Source organism: Watersipora subatra, chromosome 8, assembly GCF_963576615.1.
Source record: "Watersipora subatra chromosome 8, tzWatSuba1.1, whole genome shotgun sequence".
Lineage (NCBI taxonomy): Eukaryota > Metazoa > Bryozoa > Gymnolaemata > Cheilostomatida > Watersiporidae > Watersipora > Watersipora subatra.
The window spans coordinates 53,247,364-53,265,418 of NC_088715.1; the positions used below are offsets into that span (position 1 = coordinate 53,247,364).

Below are 18,055 nucleotides of genomic sequence, written 5' to 3' on the forward strand. Positions count from 1 at the left end.
TACACGCATCTATTATTTCGCAACATTTCGCTATCTTGCTAGTTCAGCTCAGCTTTGTTGTTCTCCTACTTAACTTCCCTATTCGGACTCATTTTTAAGGTTGTTCAGATTTTTTTAACTATAGCTAATAAATGGAATCAATTAAATCAATTATCAATCTCGGTTATCATTTGGAATTTTCTACAAATTATATTAGCTACATCATTTATTCTATACGAAGTTATATTATTATTTTGTATAATATGCATTATGATTATTATATTAATCATAAAAAATATTCATAGATAAGATAATAGATCAACAGAAAAATCAAATCAAAAGTTATCGTTTTCTTTTCTTACAGCAAGAGCAGCACGGTCAAGTTAGTCTTTTTAAGATTATGGTTGTAGTGAACTTACAGTCTGTTAATAGTGACGATAATCATGAAAATCAACTGAATGCTGCAGTAGGTACACAGTAGAAAAATGATGAATGAACAAAAATTCACATTCCCATTTCTTATTCTAAACTAACTGCAAATCGCGGATGTCGCATATAGACTATACACACGCCGTTCATTAAACAGAGGATCTTTGAAGCATATCCGTGGAGATCGAGTTAAAATTTGAAGCTCGATAGTCAAAATTTGCTCTTCTGTTTTGAAAAATCATGGCAAGGGGTTGTGGGCAACTGCCTTTACCCCACAATGTTTGCTTGGTTTTCCTGAGAAACCAGAGATAGTCTGTAAGTTCTTTACTATCGCGAGAAGAATTTCACATCTCTTAGCCTAAAACAATCAGTAAACGTAACGGCGGTAAGGGTACGCAACTCCGGCACATGTCCAATAAGTCGATTTCATACGACACAATTGTCGGGATTTTCGAAGAGTTTTTCCTCTGATTCGTTTTGAAGTAGACTTGTGTTTGGCTGGCTATATCTCAGCTTCTGGTGTGTCGATCTCCTTGATTTTTTTTAAACATCAGTCAACACCTCAAGATAAATAATAAAGCATAATAATATTACACTTTCTCTAATCTTTAATATCAAAATAATGATCATTTATGGATGTGATCCTTGACAATCAAGTATGATGCTTATGTTGAAACAAGGCTATGCGTGTTTGTGTGAGCATCGCTGCACAAGGCCCTTGTATTTTCACTAAAAGAATCTGAACCCAGAGGCTAGAAATACTCAACAACTAAAGACATGATCATTTTCAGGAAGTAAATTAAGATTTAATGCTATTCTTGTTGCCACCAGTGAATTTTGATGAGAACCGAACTCAAAAGAATAATTTGAAGTTTAATAAGTCTAGATTGTTGAACCACAGCTTGTCTATGCTACTGAATGGTTGTTGCTAGATCAAAAGGGACAACATTTCAGTAACTGCTATAGAATATCAGACCTACATGTATCATACATTTAGTCTTTCTATCTTGAACTTGTATCTATAGAAACTTTAGTTATATTTAACTCAAGAGCTACAAATTAACATAAAGTACATATTGTAAAGATGAAGCTGGTAAAATCTGAAAGATGATCAAACATAAAATAAAATAAAAAGAAATTCATATAAATAAACCTAGCAACAAAAAATGTTCACAGTGAAATTTTTAAAATTTTTGGTATACATTTTCAGTACAAATAGAAAAGCTTGCCTAACAAAAATAAATAAGTGTGAATATAACTTTTATTTTATTTTAAATATTTTAATATTGTTTCAGTGCATTGCTGGTGCATTCAGGCAAAATGTACTCCTTACCGGCATGGGCGCCCTTTAGCAAAATTGAAATAGAACCAGTTGTTCATAGTTCACAAATTTTAGACCTCTATTTTTGCAGATAATTTATACATGCATATATTTTTTTATTGGCAATCATTTTGTTTTTAACTGAATTTTTTAAAACCTTATTATAAAACAAAACGGGCAACGGTTATCCTTTAAAATATGCTGCTATCATTGCTTATTAAGTAAGACAAATAGAGCAAGGACGGCAATTTCTTACAAAAATGAGTAGAGTTGAAACATTATTTTAAGATTGTTAATACTGTTTCTAGAATTGGTCATGGCCTTTGTAGTTAATAGATGTTATCATCAGATGCTTGTACAATAAATTCTCACTTATCTTTTTCTTATACCAATTGATTTAGATGTCTATGTTGACAGGCATTTGTTGAAACTGCTAATGTGGTGGGATATGGATTTGGACCAGCTCTTGGAGCATTTCTTTATAAAGTAAGTTTTTATGATCATGATGGGTGTTGGTGGGTAAGAAAACTTATTGAACAAATTCTTTCTGATCATCTTGGCAAAACTTCACATAAATAAAAATTGATTAGTAACGAAAGCAATTTCCCACTTATTTCTGGATATTTTTGCGAAACACCACATGTAATGACAACTTATAAAATTCCAAACGCCTAAAATTACCAATATTGAACATGCAAGCAAAATCTTTCTACTAAAGAAGTTTATCAATGCTCAGTAAATATAAACTCGCACAAATATTTGCTAGATTTATCAGAAAGTATGACTATTTTTCTATCAATTGTGATAGTTTTTGATGTTTGAGGTTATCTGACTGCCAGTATGCTCGAATATTAGAATTGACCAACTTTATCACGGTAAAACTGCTTCAATCAAGTAGAAGGGCAATTATTTTGTCTATAGTTGCAAAATGACTAGCATAAAAGAGCCGTTTAATGCTGTAGCTTGAATTAAATAGCTTATATAAACTATAGCAACCATAGCAACAAGTCAGGTCATTTTGCACACGTGTTTCGTCTGAGAATTTTCACCACGACTCAGTTTCAGCGATTTTAATCTTCAAACAATTTGACTGTCAGGTCGCCTCACACATCAAAAACAGTAGCAACGGATAAAAATTGCTGATAATTTTTGATGAAATCAAATAATTTTTTTTGTAAGTTCATCTTTGAGTGAGCGGATACCAAACCTTTAATTAGGCTGTAAACGCTGTACTTTTATCCAATTTGCTATAGAATTGCAAAAAAAATCATGCTACCTTTGGACAGTTAATGCTCTTAAAAAGCTGAAGTGATATAAAGATGTAATTTTGTAAAGATTTTCTATTACATATCATAGTTTGAAAGTTGGGATGTTTTACAATAGCTGCTTTTCAGCAAAACAAATTTTTTTTATTATGATTTGATTTGCTAATGTTTTTTCCTAAAGAAGATAGTATGTTTTATGGTTTTAAATTTTTACCAAATGTTTTTACTGAAAAACATCTTAACAATTGACTAGCTAGCATGACTGACATCGTTATGAAGCCTTCAAATACTCACAACAACAATTTGAAACCATAAAACTTTAGCTAGCTAAAACTTAGATTATGGTAAAATATCTTGGCAAAACTAGAAAAACCAGTTCAGTACGTAATTTTGTTAGGATCAAAGATGAGGTGTTAACTAACATTTAGCATGTTTTCCTACGTTAAATAATACTGAGGTTGTTGGAGTCGCAATGGGAACAAAAACCTACCAATAGTTTAGAGAAAAATTATCTCTGTTGTTTTTATCATGAAATAACTTGTTGAAAAAACTATTTAGACCTATCAATTTATGATAGTATAAATAAAATGTTTGTTGGTTAGACTTGGTTGTCTAATAAAATTGAACTAGGTGATTGATTTACTAATTTTTGCTATGAAAAAGGTATCATACCAAAACTATCAAATCATTACGTAGCTTTGATACTTATAATGGCTAAGCTTAGTGAATGATTTTTGCTAGAGTATTTCATTGTAAATAGGCATAAATCTTCATTTTGTGGTCGGTAACAGTTTCACTCTAACATATTAAATAAGTGTTATTGACCAAATAATCTCTCAACCAAAAACCTCTCTTTTTATTGATAAGCAATTTTCTTGCTCACGAACCATCTCAGCAACACAAAAGTAAAGTTTTGCAAGTTTGGCTGCATTTGCCAACAATTTAACTAGAAGGCAGGTCAAAATATTTCAATCGATTTTTTAATTTAGCTCTTCTTAGCATTCGGAGGTCATACTGCGTGTGTAGAATACAAGATAAGGAGCGGAAAGTTGGTTGTCAAATGACTCAGAGCTGGGTTAATGAGCCATACATTTATGTCATAGGTCAATACTTATACAACTAAACCGTTTAATTTCATGCAAACTATGTTAATGCCATCCTTTTTTAGCCTCTGGTTTTAATGTTGTGATTTTCTTTAAAACAAACAGTATAAACAAACTGAAATACCTAAAAGAACAAAGTGTCTAAGATGTTAAGAGCAGCAAACACAGCTCAAGTCTGAAGTTTCTGGTACAATTACAGCATCTCGTTGTGCAAATATATTTAAATAAAAATGGATGTTTTAATAAAGTTTGCTACAAGCTCATTGTAGATATTGAGCAAGTTGAACTTTGACTTTTAGAAATTCAAATACACTTTTAACCAGATACAAAAAAACACAGATAATGCGATTCGTTTTGACTGATGCTTAAGAGTTTGGCAACAGATGAGTTTACACTTATAATAGCACTAGATACTATTACTAGTCAGGCGAAACACCATTTATTAAAACTAACAACCTCAGCTAGCAGTTTCCCACGCAGACCTTCAAGCTATGCTAAAGCACTGATCAATACCCAGTAGAGTATTTGTAGTGGTTTGGTTTTTAATCAGTCAAATAGGTGATTCCACAAGTAGGAATGTTAAAATCATTTCAGACCTGAGCAGAAACTTTGAATGTTGTAAGTGGAAGTTGAGTCACTGCTATCCTCTCCATAATCGCAAACGTATAGACTAAATTAGTGCGCAAGTGGGCTGACGATCACTGAGAAAACTCTTCAATTCCAAACATGTAACAATAAACACTCTTTTGTAGTCCAATATGAATATTTGTCAATTCAAATATGGTATGTTATGCCTCTGATGTTGGTGATAGCTTGTTGCTAAACGAGATTTTATAGAGATTTAAAAAAAGAAATTTGCACGATAATCGGCTTACAATAGCTGATGCACTTATTCATTGTGCTTATTACTTTTGCTGATGGTGATAATGAGTCTTAAACACTCAAATGAAACATTTATTCAATGATGTTTTGTTATGTTTAGTTTGTAGAGTATACCGGAATGTTTGGAATATTTAGGGCTTGCTTACTGATTCTACTCCCTATCCATTTTTGTCTCATTCCTAGAGTAGGTAAGTTAAGCTTTCAAGCTTCTATTCATTTTGCAGGCTTAGTTGTACTTTTTGAAAGTTCAACTGGCAATGTCATGGCAACAAAACCTTTATTGAAAAATAACACTAATGCTCCATTCTGTAACAAAGCTACTAGCTTAGCTACTAGCCCTTGCAGATTCACTCCTCTTCTGATTTTTCTTATTATAATTTTTTTTCATACTTTGTTTATGTTGTGACCTTTATAAAATGAGTCCATGCAGACACTTGACTGGCTATATGCTATCAATAGACAACTGAAGTTTTTTTCAAAGAAGATAGTTAGAGTTATAAATCAAGAAATACCGCAATTTATTTTAATGTCGAACACCTACCATAATGAAAAATTAGATTGCATAACATTTGCAAGCTGATTCACACAACCCTCTGACCTCTACTGATCTAACAGTAAGCCTACGATTTACTCTTCTGAAACTTTCAAAAGTGTTATTACAAAATTAATTTTTGTAGTTGCACTTATGTAACTATTAAAATTAAAGTTTTATATACTTATACATATATATATATATATATATATATATATATGTCATCTTAAGGTAATATACGGTAGTTAGAAGAAGTAACTCAATGCGTTAGGAGTTGAATGTATTAAAACTAGACTACATTTGGTATGACTCAAATTTGTGCCTGTTTGATGTCTCAGCAACAATGAAATGCAAGTAATACAAAAATGTCAGACAAGCATATTATAACATTTAAATATAACATCATTAATTTTGGAAAGTACAAACTAATTATTTTATTACAAAATAGTTTTCTGCAAGCAGGAAGAATGTTCCAAAGCTTAATTTAATAGAGTGGATAACACTTACTAAATGAAATATATAATGAGGAATTTTCCAGCCTGTGCAAGTGGAGTTACTGTTTGGCACTAAAATGCGTACTCTCCTTAAGCTCCTGAAGTCTTGGCTTTATTGCATAGAAATAAGTTTGACACCCATATTGTTTTGTAACTTTAATCTTTTATAGAGCCATGTGAGTCATTTTGTCGTTTTGCTATGTGTCACCGCGAGTAGATAGTTTTTAGGTCAAAATGGGGATAAATCAATGCTTTCCGTCAGTTAAAATGCTCAAATTGTTTTGAAGATTAGTAATACATGACTGCTCATACCTCACCTACTTATTCCCTTTTAGGAATCACCACATGTTGCCTACGCACATGTGTGCTCTCGTTATGCCTTGAGTTTCTAGAGCTCTTTCCACTCACATAATTGTTTAGAAAAACTTCTCTGTTTGCCCACGTTAATTAAGCTAGAGAAGTCAGTGAAATAGACCTGGCAATGCAAGTTCTAGTTTATTGTTTTCCTCTAGTTCTCCGCAGTGGCTTCAGTAGTTCATCTCTGTTTGAAGTTTATGATTGCATTCAACCAATTCCACCATCTGGTTTTTCTTCGTTAATCAGTTCTAGTTTTGAAAATACCACTACTGAGCTATACAGTTTTTAGATCTCTGAGAGGTTAGTAAGACCCATTACAAACTAGCCCCAACAAAAGGATAAGTTGTGTCTGCAACCTTTAAACAGCTCCACAAAGTTGACCACAGTAACCAGTCTTTTCATGACGTGAAGCATATAATAGTGATTTATGCTTTTCAGAAAAGGAAAATGTCAAGTCGAATGGAAGTTTTATTTCTTTCTTTGCAACTCCTGGACTTTTCTTGATGTTTCTCACATGGACTGCCATTAAGATATCGGAGACTAGCAGGACGACTGAAATCACTAGTTTCTATTTTAAAACTGTGAGTACCTGTGAGACACAGTAGACAACTTCTGGCTGTAGTTTAAATTTGCCAGCATTTTTTAAACTGTAACTATGGTAATCTATGTTTGCAATTGTTTTCTATTTTTAAGGTAATCTTAACTTACGAGCAAAAAATTCTTTTTAAAGCAAGTGAATGTGAAATGTTGAATAATTGATTCGATAAATCAACCTTGCTAGTTAGTTTTTATACATGCATCAATGCACTTGAAAAGGGTATTTCTACCTACTCTAATAAAACATACATTTTGTGCATGCCTTTAAAACATGCCCTAAATGATTAATACTTGTAGTTGATTGTGATCTCAAGGTTCTTTAAGTTTTCAATAACTTGATATTAACAAATAACATTAGTTAAACTTTCTCTCAAACATTATGCTAAATGAGGTAAAACCACAAATAATTTAAACCATAAAAATTGCTGACTTTAGCATTTTTTGTTCTGCTACTACAATGTAGGTCTATAATTTCTTGTAATAGAATTAAAGCTAATTTTTTTTCTGCTGATATTAGTTAATTGAGATCAGGTATTAGTATTATTTATAAAATTAACTTTTTATGCAATGCATCATTTTTGTGAGAAATAACAATTGTTTTGTATTTTTCTTAAGCCTTGCGCATAAAATTTGGCGGCGAGTTGCCTGTAGTGTTTGTTGTCATCTGAGATGTTACAAGTTTTGGTTAGTGACTGTGTAATTTAGAAGCTCTATAAGTTTATGCCTGTTTAAATTCCATAATAAAATTTTTAAACACATACATGCACATCAGCTGTTGTTTTAGATGTGGTAAAACTTGCTAAGTATATATATTTGATGTTTATAGTGACACTGGGAAAAATAAATTAAGATGTTTATATGTAGATATATACATATAAACATATATTTATGTTTATATACATAATTCTCGAAATAAGAAAATATATACCGTCTATCCTGCCTTTTTCGCCTATCTTGCCTGTGTCACCTATCTTGCCTATCCCGCCCGGCTAAGATCTTAGACCTAACGTTTTGCATTCTGCTGGACTTGAACTCATGAGGATTGCCTCTGCAGGTTTGCAAGCCAACTCTCGGCAATGTTTTGTGTGTTTTCGTGAACTTCTTTTTCTGGTTTTTCGGACAGTTTATTTGCTTAATCACGGTCAGGACTTTTCACGCAAACAATTGTATGATCTTGAATAGGAACAGGCGATATACTTCTCTTTCCTTGGTCACCCAAAGGCAATCTGGTATCTCATTTTTACATTTGTACCGGTATCAAGAGGTACCAGTATCATAGTATTCAAAGTTTTGTGGGATTCCTTTTGCTGGAACACTACCTTTTTTATACACACACACTTCTATGCACAATTTGTTATTATTATTTCAATATGTTCATGATTATTAATTTGTTTTCTCAGTTCGTATTAATTGTTTAATTCCCAAATCATATTTTATTGTAATCGTAGCAAAACAGACCTAATTTAACTTTTACTTGCCAGTTATTTCACATTTAAACACTTTTAAAGTTGTTTTTGTTTTTTACTTTACTTCACCTCCACAAAACGTTTTTTTTCATCACATGAAGTTAGACAGTTACAGTTGTTTGACAAAGTTTACAAACCTTGACAAATGTTTTATATTTTTTCGTCGCACATTTAAACTGCAAAAAAGTTTCTCATGGTATGAAGTTTAAAAGGTAGAATGACTTTTGGCTAGTTGTTAAATAAAATAATTTTTCTGTGCAAAGAACTTTTTCATCTGTGCAATGTTGGGCATTTTTGTAATATATATCTATATAATATGTATATATGTACATATTCAAAAAAAGCAGGACATGTATATATGTTTTGATTGTTTTTTCCCAGATAATTTTAAACAAATCTTACTGAAATAAAAGTTCCGCTAAAAGCCATAAAGTGATAATGAATTCCAAAATGTAAACAACAGTAAAAACATTTTGCAAGTAATATATAAAATATTTCTATAAAAAGTTGAATCATTCATTAGAGTTGACACCACGTTTTGGCATTTAGTGAGATGAACGCCGGAATTGTGGTAGGCTCATTGGGTTTTTGTAGGCAAAATACTTTTGGTAAACATATTTGGATTTTTAGCCATTTTAAATTCCGTGTTTTTAGCGTGAAAGTTTAAGTGTATTCCTAATATTTGTGTAACTCTGTAAAATTATTGTAAACCATAAACGCTTGATATGTTGCAGCGGAAGTTGTACCGGTATGATGTGATTATGTATTTGATATTGCAGTTCGGAGCAACATCGGATACAATGGGAATACTCTTCACCATCTGGTCTATAATTTGCGCTGTGGGAACTGCATGCACAGCCAGATTTGTCAACAAAGTGTGTTGTGTGGTGGTGATATGTTTACATAATGATTTTTTATTCCTTTTGTTTCGGTTTTGCTGCATAATTTAAAAAAGTGTAAGTCAGTAAAAAATTTTATTTCCCTTTTGTCTTTTGTATTTAGTTAACCAACAAGTATTAAGTTTGTCTCTTTATTGTTACATAGAAATATTCATGCTATTAAAATGCAACATAAACAGATTTGCCATTCTCAGAAGCCAGTATTACAGTTTAATAATTACTTACAAATAATCTTTTGGCCTTTAATTATTCATCAGTCTTTTTGATTTTTAAAGAAAAGGCTGCCAAGTTCAAGGAAACATTTTGTAAAAATTGGCTCTTTAATACTACTTACCAGACAGCTTACATAATCACAGAAAAAGTATTTCAGGCGAATGAATAATTTCATTAATAATTTTCCTGTAGCTGTTTGATGGATTTTAATTGAAACAATAATTTACTCTTCATCTCAAGGTCTTTGCTATCTGTAGCAGAAAAAGCTAGCGAGACAGGGACGCAAAATCAGTTTTTTTGTCTAAAATCGTAAAAGCTCAATATTGCTAAACAAGCTTATATATTGTGTCCGTATATAATTGAATTTTTAAAAGGTGAAAAATTTGGATTGAGATAAAGTAATTATTAAATTAAACATAGATTTATAATTATCCTTTTACAATCAATATTAAGAGCCTCTATTTGTCTTTTTAACCAAAATGCTTTTTAATTTGTTATGAATTTTATTTAGAGCAACAAAACCACTATTTATTACATATATTATTATTATATATATTTATTTATTATACTGTCATATAGTGCGTAATGCAATATATAAAATAATAGGATGTAATTCAGTGTAGTATAATACAATGTAATATAATATATTCACAATAGGGGGTCCTCCCATGTTTTGTGACGATTCTGACGACCCGACGACAGGGATATTTAAAAAGTGACAGACGAGACGATCATTTATTAATGTAAGTGACGATGATTGTGTAAGTAGGATTACTAAAGGTACGGCTGAACGTAATTAATTTTTCGTTGGTTCTGAGTTCTGGCCAAAATGACGAAAAACGCAGAATTAATCGGCCAAAAATCACAGAACTATTTGAGCTGTGCATGCCCACCGAGTTCGTCGACGAAGCGCTTTTAACAGATTAAACAAATTATTAGCGAGCACGATTCTAGCAGCTTTAGCACTTAGTATAGTCCAAGACATGTATCGCGACACACAATAAAAGTACAAAAGCATCTCAACATAGAACACACGATGTAAATGTTTAAGTCGCGCTATTGTTGGTTAGCGAGCACGACTCTAGCAAATTTTAAGATATATGTAGTCCGAGAACATAATGCGACACACAAGAAAAATATTACAGAAAGTCACCGTAGTAAATACGATGCAACCGATTTGATTGCGCTAGAGATGTCAACATTTTCTACCACAAAACTTTTGCTGCTAAAAAGGAAATATAATTAAAAAATAAACAATTTGTAGCCATAACGTCTAAAAAATAAATACATTCAATAACGCAATCTAAGCAGTTGCATCGTGTGTACTATGTTGAATTGCACTTATACTTTTATTGTGTGTCATTATACGTCTCTTGGACTATACTAATTGCCAAAGCTGCTGGAATCGTGCTCGCTAGCACGATTCTCGCAACGCAGAATAATTCTGTGCGTTTCAATCATTTCGTGATTTTGATTAGAACCAACGGAAATTTTGTTACGTGTAACCGTACCTTTACTAACTTATTATTTGTTCATAAATCACCACGTTCAACCGAAACTTCATTAGTTTTGGTTTGAAGCATTTGGCCCAGCATTTATAGACTGCCAAATAATTAAAGCAATGAAATGCCATAACATCGACAGCCAATCTGTTTTCAAGTCTGTAACTGACATTGATTATTAAAGACAATCTCGATCTATTTTCAGTACAAGAAATATAGCCCTAAAAACCTAAAACGGCTGTCACTCTTCGCGGAGTAATCAGCAACGCTCCCAAACATAACTTATATGTTTGTGAAGGTCGCTGGTTGAGCCATGCTTTTGGTTAGCAGAAGTTCAAACTGAGCGAGTTTCAGATTTTTAACGCAACCCAGTGCCACCAGAATACGTAGATATGGGTATTAAAATAACAAATGTAAAGAAAGAGGTTGTTTTGGTTACCAACTTAAAAAAGGTGACAGTGATTTTAAAAGTGATGACAGTGATTTTAAAAGTGACGACAGTGATTTTAAAAGTGACTATTCTGACGACAAGTTTGTGTGGTAGGACCCCCACAATAAAAATGATGTTTGAGCATCAGAAAGCCTACAACCTGAAGCTTCTAATTACATCTTGCAAGATAGGACCATTCCACTCTGACATTTTTTAACAATTGCTTCATGTCACAATGCTTCAAGCTGAATAAAACAGTCTAGAACTGAAAGTGTGAGGTAAATTTACCTAATAATAAAATTCCGATGTTAATAAGCTGATAGACATAAAATGCTTTTAACATGGCTTCACAAATGCTGTGAAACCCCTACTTATGAAAAACTACATATAAAATTTTCGAAGAACGAAACATCTTTTGGTACAAATTTATCCTTCAATTTTTTAGGGTTGCTGCCTCTTAAAGAATAGAAAAAGCATAATATTATTATAGTTTATTATTTATCTTGAGGTGTTGACTGATGTTCTAAAAAAAGAATCAAGGAGATTGACCAACCACAAGCTGAGATATAGCCAGCCAAACACAGGTCTACCAAAAAACATAAGTGTTTTGGTAATCATCAATATATGATGTATGAAATCGACTTGTGTGCCATTGGTCAATTAAGCCAACTAATGCGCTCTCCTATAACAATCACGGCCTTTTAATTGGTTTAACCCCTGGAAGTAAAGAACAATCAAATTGGGTTTAACAATCATTGCTCTGAGAATTCCGAACCAGTCCCTCTGACGTGTAGATTAGTTTTAGCATAAAATAATCACACGCATCGATTATTTCGCAACATTACGCTATCTTGCTAGTTCAGCTCAGTTTTGTTGTTCTCCCACTTAGCTTCCCTATTCAGACTCATCTGCAGTGTTGTTCAGATTTTTTTAACTATAGCTAATAATTGGAATCCATTAAATCAATCATCAATCTCAGTTATCATTTGGAATTTTCTACAAATTATATTAGTTAAATCATTTATTCTATACACAGTTATATTATTATTTTGTATAATATGCAATATGATTATTATATAATTCATAAAAAATAATCATAGATAAAATAATAAATAAATAGAAAAATCAAATTAAAAGTTATCGTTTTTTTTTACAGCAAGAGCAGCACGGTCAAATTATTCTTTTTAAAATTATGGCTGTAGTGAACTTACAGTCTGCTAATAGTGACGATAATCATGAAAATCAACTGAATGTTGCAGTAGGTACTTAGTAGAAAAATTATGGATGAACAAAAATTCACATTCCCATTTCTTATTCTAAACAAACTGCAAATCGCGGATGTCGCATATAGACTATAAACGCGCCGTTCGTTGAACAGAGCATATTCAGAGTATATCCGTAGAGATCGAGTTAAAATTTGAAGCGCAATAGTCAAAATCTGCTTTTCTGTTTTGAAAAATCATGGCGAGGGGTTGTGGGCGACTGCCTTTACCACACAGTGTTTGCTTGGTTTTCCTGAGAAACCAGAGCTAGTCTGTAAATTATTTACTATCGCGAGAAGCGTTTCACATCTCGTAGCCTAAAACAATCATTATAGGTAACGGCGGTAAGGGTGCGCAACTCCGACACATGACCAATAAGTCGATTTCATACGTCACAATTCTCGGGATTTTCGAAGGGTTTTCATCTGATTTGTTATTAGGTAGACCTGTGTTTGGCTAGCTATATCTCAGCTTCTAGTGGGTCAATCTCCTTGATTCTTTTTTTAGAACATCAGTCAACACCTCAAGATAACTAATAAAGCATAATATTATTATGTTTTTTTTTATTCTTTAACCCTGTTAAACCCAGAGGTATAAGGATTGATTCTAAAATTATTTCATTGGTTTATATGAACTGAAAAGAAGATTTTGACCTAATTACCAAAAAACTTTTCATGATAGGTAATATACATTGTTTTTTTATAAATGTTGCATATACGCAACATTGGGCTATAAGTGAATAAAAACAACAGCTATTTTCATTGTTAACAAGCATAATGTATTGTTGAAAGCCACAAAGTAAATGTCAACAGAACATGTATAATTACAATAATAATGATAATAAAAATAGTATTACATGATGGTTAGAAAATTATTTTATGATATCAAAAGGTCTGATAATTTCTACTACTACTTTTTGTGGAAGTTTGTGAAGCAGTTTCTATCCTCCGTAAAACACAATCGAACTTCACATTTTGTACATACAGTTGTATTATAACTGTTCTTTAGCTTGCAATGCCTACATCTACCCCTGCTCTCACATTTTCCTGGCCAGTGGCCTATGTTGTCAAATCTAACATCCTCATTGACAACTACCACCTTAGAAATTTTCTTAGCTTCCGCTGAGTCATCTAAGGATGGCCGACCTCTCTTCACTGTATTGACTTTTATCAAAGCATCAGCTACACCAGCCTACAACGTGTACCATTACAATTTACCCCAAATAAGGGTTGCATTTGTTGTTATATGCAAAATTCAGAAGTCACTATCAGCATATAGGTATATCTACAGCACATCTAAATTGTTTTATTATACAATGCGATATAGGTGTATTATATCATATACATAAATATATGTACACTTATGTAGGATATTATCTGGTATTATAATAAGTATGAACTGATTACATTTATGTTTACTTGAAATTTCTTTCTGCTAAGCATTTCTTTCTTGGGTAGACCTAGCAGCCGATGTTCTCTCCTATATATGTTCCAGGCATTTACCTTGGCTAATGTTACAATATGCTAAAACAAATACATATACCATCTTCTTGACCTTAGCTTGAATCGATAAGCTGCGGTAAAAGAATCTAGGAGATCAACGCCGCCCATGCTTTGGTTGTAGCTTGCTACTATAGCTGGCATTGCAAAGTACTCATAGTTCTTTTTACTCTTTACCCATCTCCTGACTTGCCGTGTTGGCTCAACACCTGTGACAGAAGAAAGCAGGCTGACTGCCCTATTATCATACCATCGCACTGCAATGATGTTATGGTTTTGATCTACTCAATAATCGATGGTACCACGCCCTTTTTTCTTTAGCTCTTTTTCTTGCAGTAGCGTACATTGGCCCATTCTATTTTTTCTTACTGTCCCTGTGTATCTCATTCCTCTTTCATTTAGAGGAGTTATCAATCCCAAACTAGTAAAAAAGTTATCAGCAAATATTTTGTAATTAGAATTATATTTCAATGATTCCGTGAGTTTTAGAACAACATCAGCTCCTTGGCCTAATGCACTTCTTTGACCTGTTCCACCTTGGTAGACGTCAAAGTCATATAAAATGCCAGCTGGGTCAGCCCTTTCCGAGATTTTAAACCCCCACGGATGTGGCTTTCCTTTTATGTACTGCTGTATGGGGTCTGTCGTTCCTCTAAACTCGCACATCATTTCATCAATGCCGACGTTTTCTTCAGGTGTAAGTTTGAGGCAGTTTTCTCTAAACGATTCTAGCCAAGGTCGCACTTTCCAAATTTTATCCTTCTGCTTGTTTTCGTCACTGACTGTAAGATTGTTGACCACATGCATCTTGGTGAGCAAGTCACGAAATCTATTTCTGCCTATAGCGGTGCTGACGGAAGGGTAGCTGGTTTCAATCTCCCAGTATTGTCTGACTGATGACATTCTAACTAAACCCATGTGAAAATACACCCCAAAAATCTTTTCAATTTCCTTGTGGTCAGTTTGAACGGAAGTTCCAGTTTTCTGAACACTATAAATGTTGGTCTGCTGTACAATATTGTCAATCATTTCTGTAGAAATGAACCGCCTAAAACATTCCAATGGGGTGTGAGTCGCTCCATCTACTGGTGGTTCAGGTTTTAGACCAGTGAAATCCAATGCAGATGGTGTGAAATTAGCCTTGAGCCACCGATATTCTCTCCTCTGCCCCCGAACTGCATTCCCATTTGTTGGTTCCTCTTCTTCTTTATCTTCTGATTCATTATCAGACCCCTTGCAAAAAAAATGTCAAAGTCAGCTTCCATGTATCAGTAAAATTTTGTTCCCCGAGTATCATAGGCTATAGCAAATGTCTATAAATGTATTTACATGGGCATATGCTTATTATGAATGTATACACTATATTATACTGTAGTATATGTACATAAATTAGTATGTACGCTGTATAAGGACAGTTGCAGATATGTGTATATATGTGGAGGCCTATATAACTTATATTGTACATGTATGTACATTAGTGAATATATGAATAATTTGTTATAAAATGCATATACATACCTGTTGTAGTTGCAAGTTAGTTGTTTGCTGGGTAGCATCAAAATCATCATCGTCATCACTTTCTAGTCCTTCATAGTCACTGCTATTTCCATCTATCTCATCTAATACATTGTCCACAGTCATCCTGCAATGTTGAGCCATAATTTTATAGAATACCTTCATAACAAAATAAAGAGATACATGTATTATAAATAGTTATACTAATAAGATATTATTATATAACTATATATTTCTAAAGCCAGACCATACTTTCTTATAAATGTTCAATGTGATTTTATTTATGTTATAATTATTATTCGAAACTTTATTACAAATTTCCCTTTATGAAAATGCAAAGTGTAATATTATTATTATATATGAAATCTCAATGTCTGTATCATGATATACCTAATATTTTATACATGATTGAAAAATGTAGCTTCCTCATTGTTACAAAGCATCTGATATTTATCAGTATGACTATATTCTTTGTTGTGCACAAGTCCCAATGTTGCACTGGCGCAACACATAGTTTGACACACACAAAAAAGATGTTATAGATTAAATTTATGCAACATAAATAGTTTATACAGTTAAACTACCTCTGCAATTGAGTCTAATGTAAAAAATTTCTAAAGTTCTTACCTGAGAAGAAGCAAGGACAGCTAAGCTAAAATGGCAACTTTTCCCTCTTTTTGATATAGTCACATGGGCAACTTTGAAACACCCTCCTAGGTCACATGATTGATGTAACCAACAAAAATCCTTGGAATCCTTGTAGAAAACATCCATTAGGATAAGATAAATCCAGTTTTAATGCAACAACAATACTGAATTGGTACTAAATTGCCTACAAAGTTTGTGTTGCGTATACACAACACAGGGCCTAACAACACAGGGCCTAAGAACAAATGAAAATATGTTTGTTGGCTTTGTATCTTTGCCAGTTTACTTCAGATGGGTATAACTCAGTAAGCGATAGGTGTTTCGTTTTTATTTGTTGTATAACTTGGAGTTACCATATATCTAATATAAACTTGAAAAATGTGTTTTTATCAATTCAAGTGATGTGTATTGTTCATGAAACCATAGTTATCTGTTCAAGCCTATCTAAGTAAATCTCTTAACTTATGTTCTTAAAAATATTTATGCTGAGCAAATCTAACCTGAGACCAAAATATAACACCTACCATTTCTGACAGCTGTTCTACCACACCTTGCAGTGTTTTATTGATCTGATCTAAGCTACCAACACCAAAAGTGAACAAAAAATGTACTGTTTGTAGTTCCAACTTATGATTGTTTTGTTATTTCTTATTTTGATATGTGCTTTTTATTATGTTGTAACAAAACTTTAACAATAGTTACAGGTTTTACCTATTGAGTGTGTTTGTCATGTACAATAACTTTATGCCTGAGTTTTAAGTGGAGCTTAGAACAGTTTAAAACATTTATATGATACTTTAGGTTTTTACTAAAAAAACTTTTTTACTTACAAAACTAGAATATGTTAATTTTGTAAATATTAGTTCAATTGCTTATACTGACTCAATTTTCTTTTGTTATAAATAGCTAAAAAAGTTTCCATTTTTCAAGTGTTATTGTAAAATTTTATATTTTGGAAATCTGCAAACATTCCAAGTTGACAAAATTGGTAGTTTAGAAACTGCTATATTTTTTTTCTTCAAAACATATCATGGCTTGAATACATACTTTTTTAATATTTTCATAGTTTTTTAACTTGCTCTTTGGTATTGGAAACAAAATGCTTTTTGATTACCTGGTTTTTTAACTGCATAAAACATTAATTTTGTCCGTTCATTGAGTCTAGTTCACATTCGTTTGTAATAACATTTTTAGTTTAAACATTTAATAATTAAGTTTACACAGAAAATGTTTTACGTATGGTACGACAAAAATAAATAAGCAGAAATGTGTTGCGATACAGTGTCAAACAACATAAATGTAAAAAAATGTGTACAACTATAATTTTAAATATAGGTTGAATTATTTGGCAATACAAATCTTGAGTAACATTTTGGAAAGTACAAAATAAAAGCCTCTTGTTGTGGATACTCGGCCTTCAAAACTGAATCTTATCAACAATATCTGAAGGAGTTAATCTCTTCAGCAAATAATCAGTAATAAAAACTACCTAAATGCAAATAGTTGAATAACATTAGCTTTGTTTGGAAAGCTCTCTTTTAGAAGTATTAAAGAAAATATATATTTATAGATTTGATAATTCTATAATAATACCCATGCTTTTTTTTAACTATTCGATGCTATAAAACGTTTCTAGCCTGTATGTCAATCCAAAGTCAGGGT

The 18,055-nt window shown here is 32.4% G+C and overlaps 1 protein-coding gene across 1 annotated transcript; it reads right to left on the minus strand.

Annotated features, from left to right (window-relative positions):
* Positions 1 to 646: 646 nt before the first annotated feature.
* On the minus strand, positions 647 to 15,871 carry LOC137402728 (piggyBac transposable element-derived protein 3-like). Its single transcript, XM_068089233.1, has 4 exons — positions 15,749 to 15,871; positions 14,600 to 15,463; positions 13,809 to 13,922; positions 647 to 766 (listed from the first exon to the last, which is right to left on the minus strand). The coding sequence occupies exons 1-4, from the start codon at positions 15,869 to 15,871 to the stop codon at positions 647 to 649; spliced, it is 1,221 nt and encodes a 406-aa protein (XP_067945334.1).
* Positions 15,872 to 18,055: the final 2,184 nt, after the last annotated feature.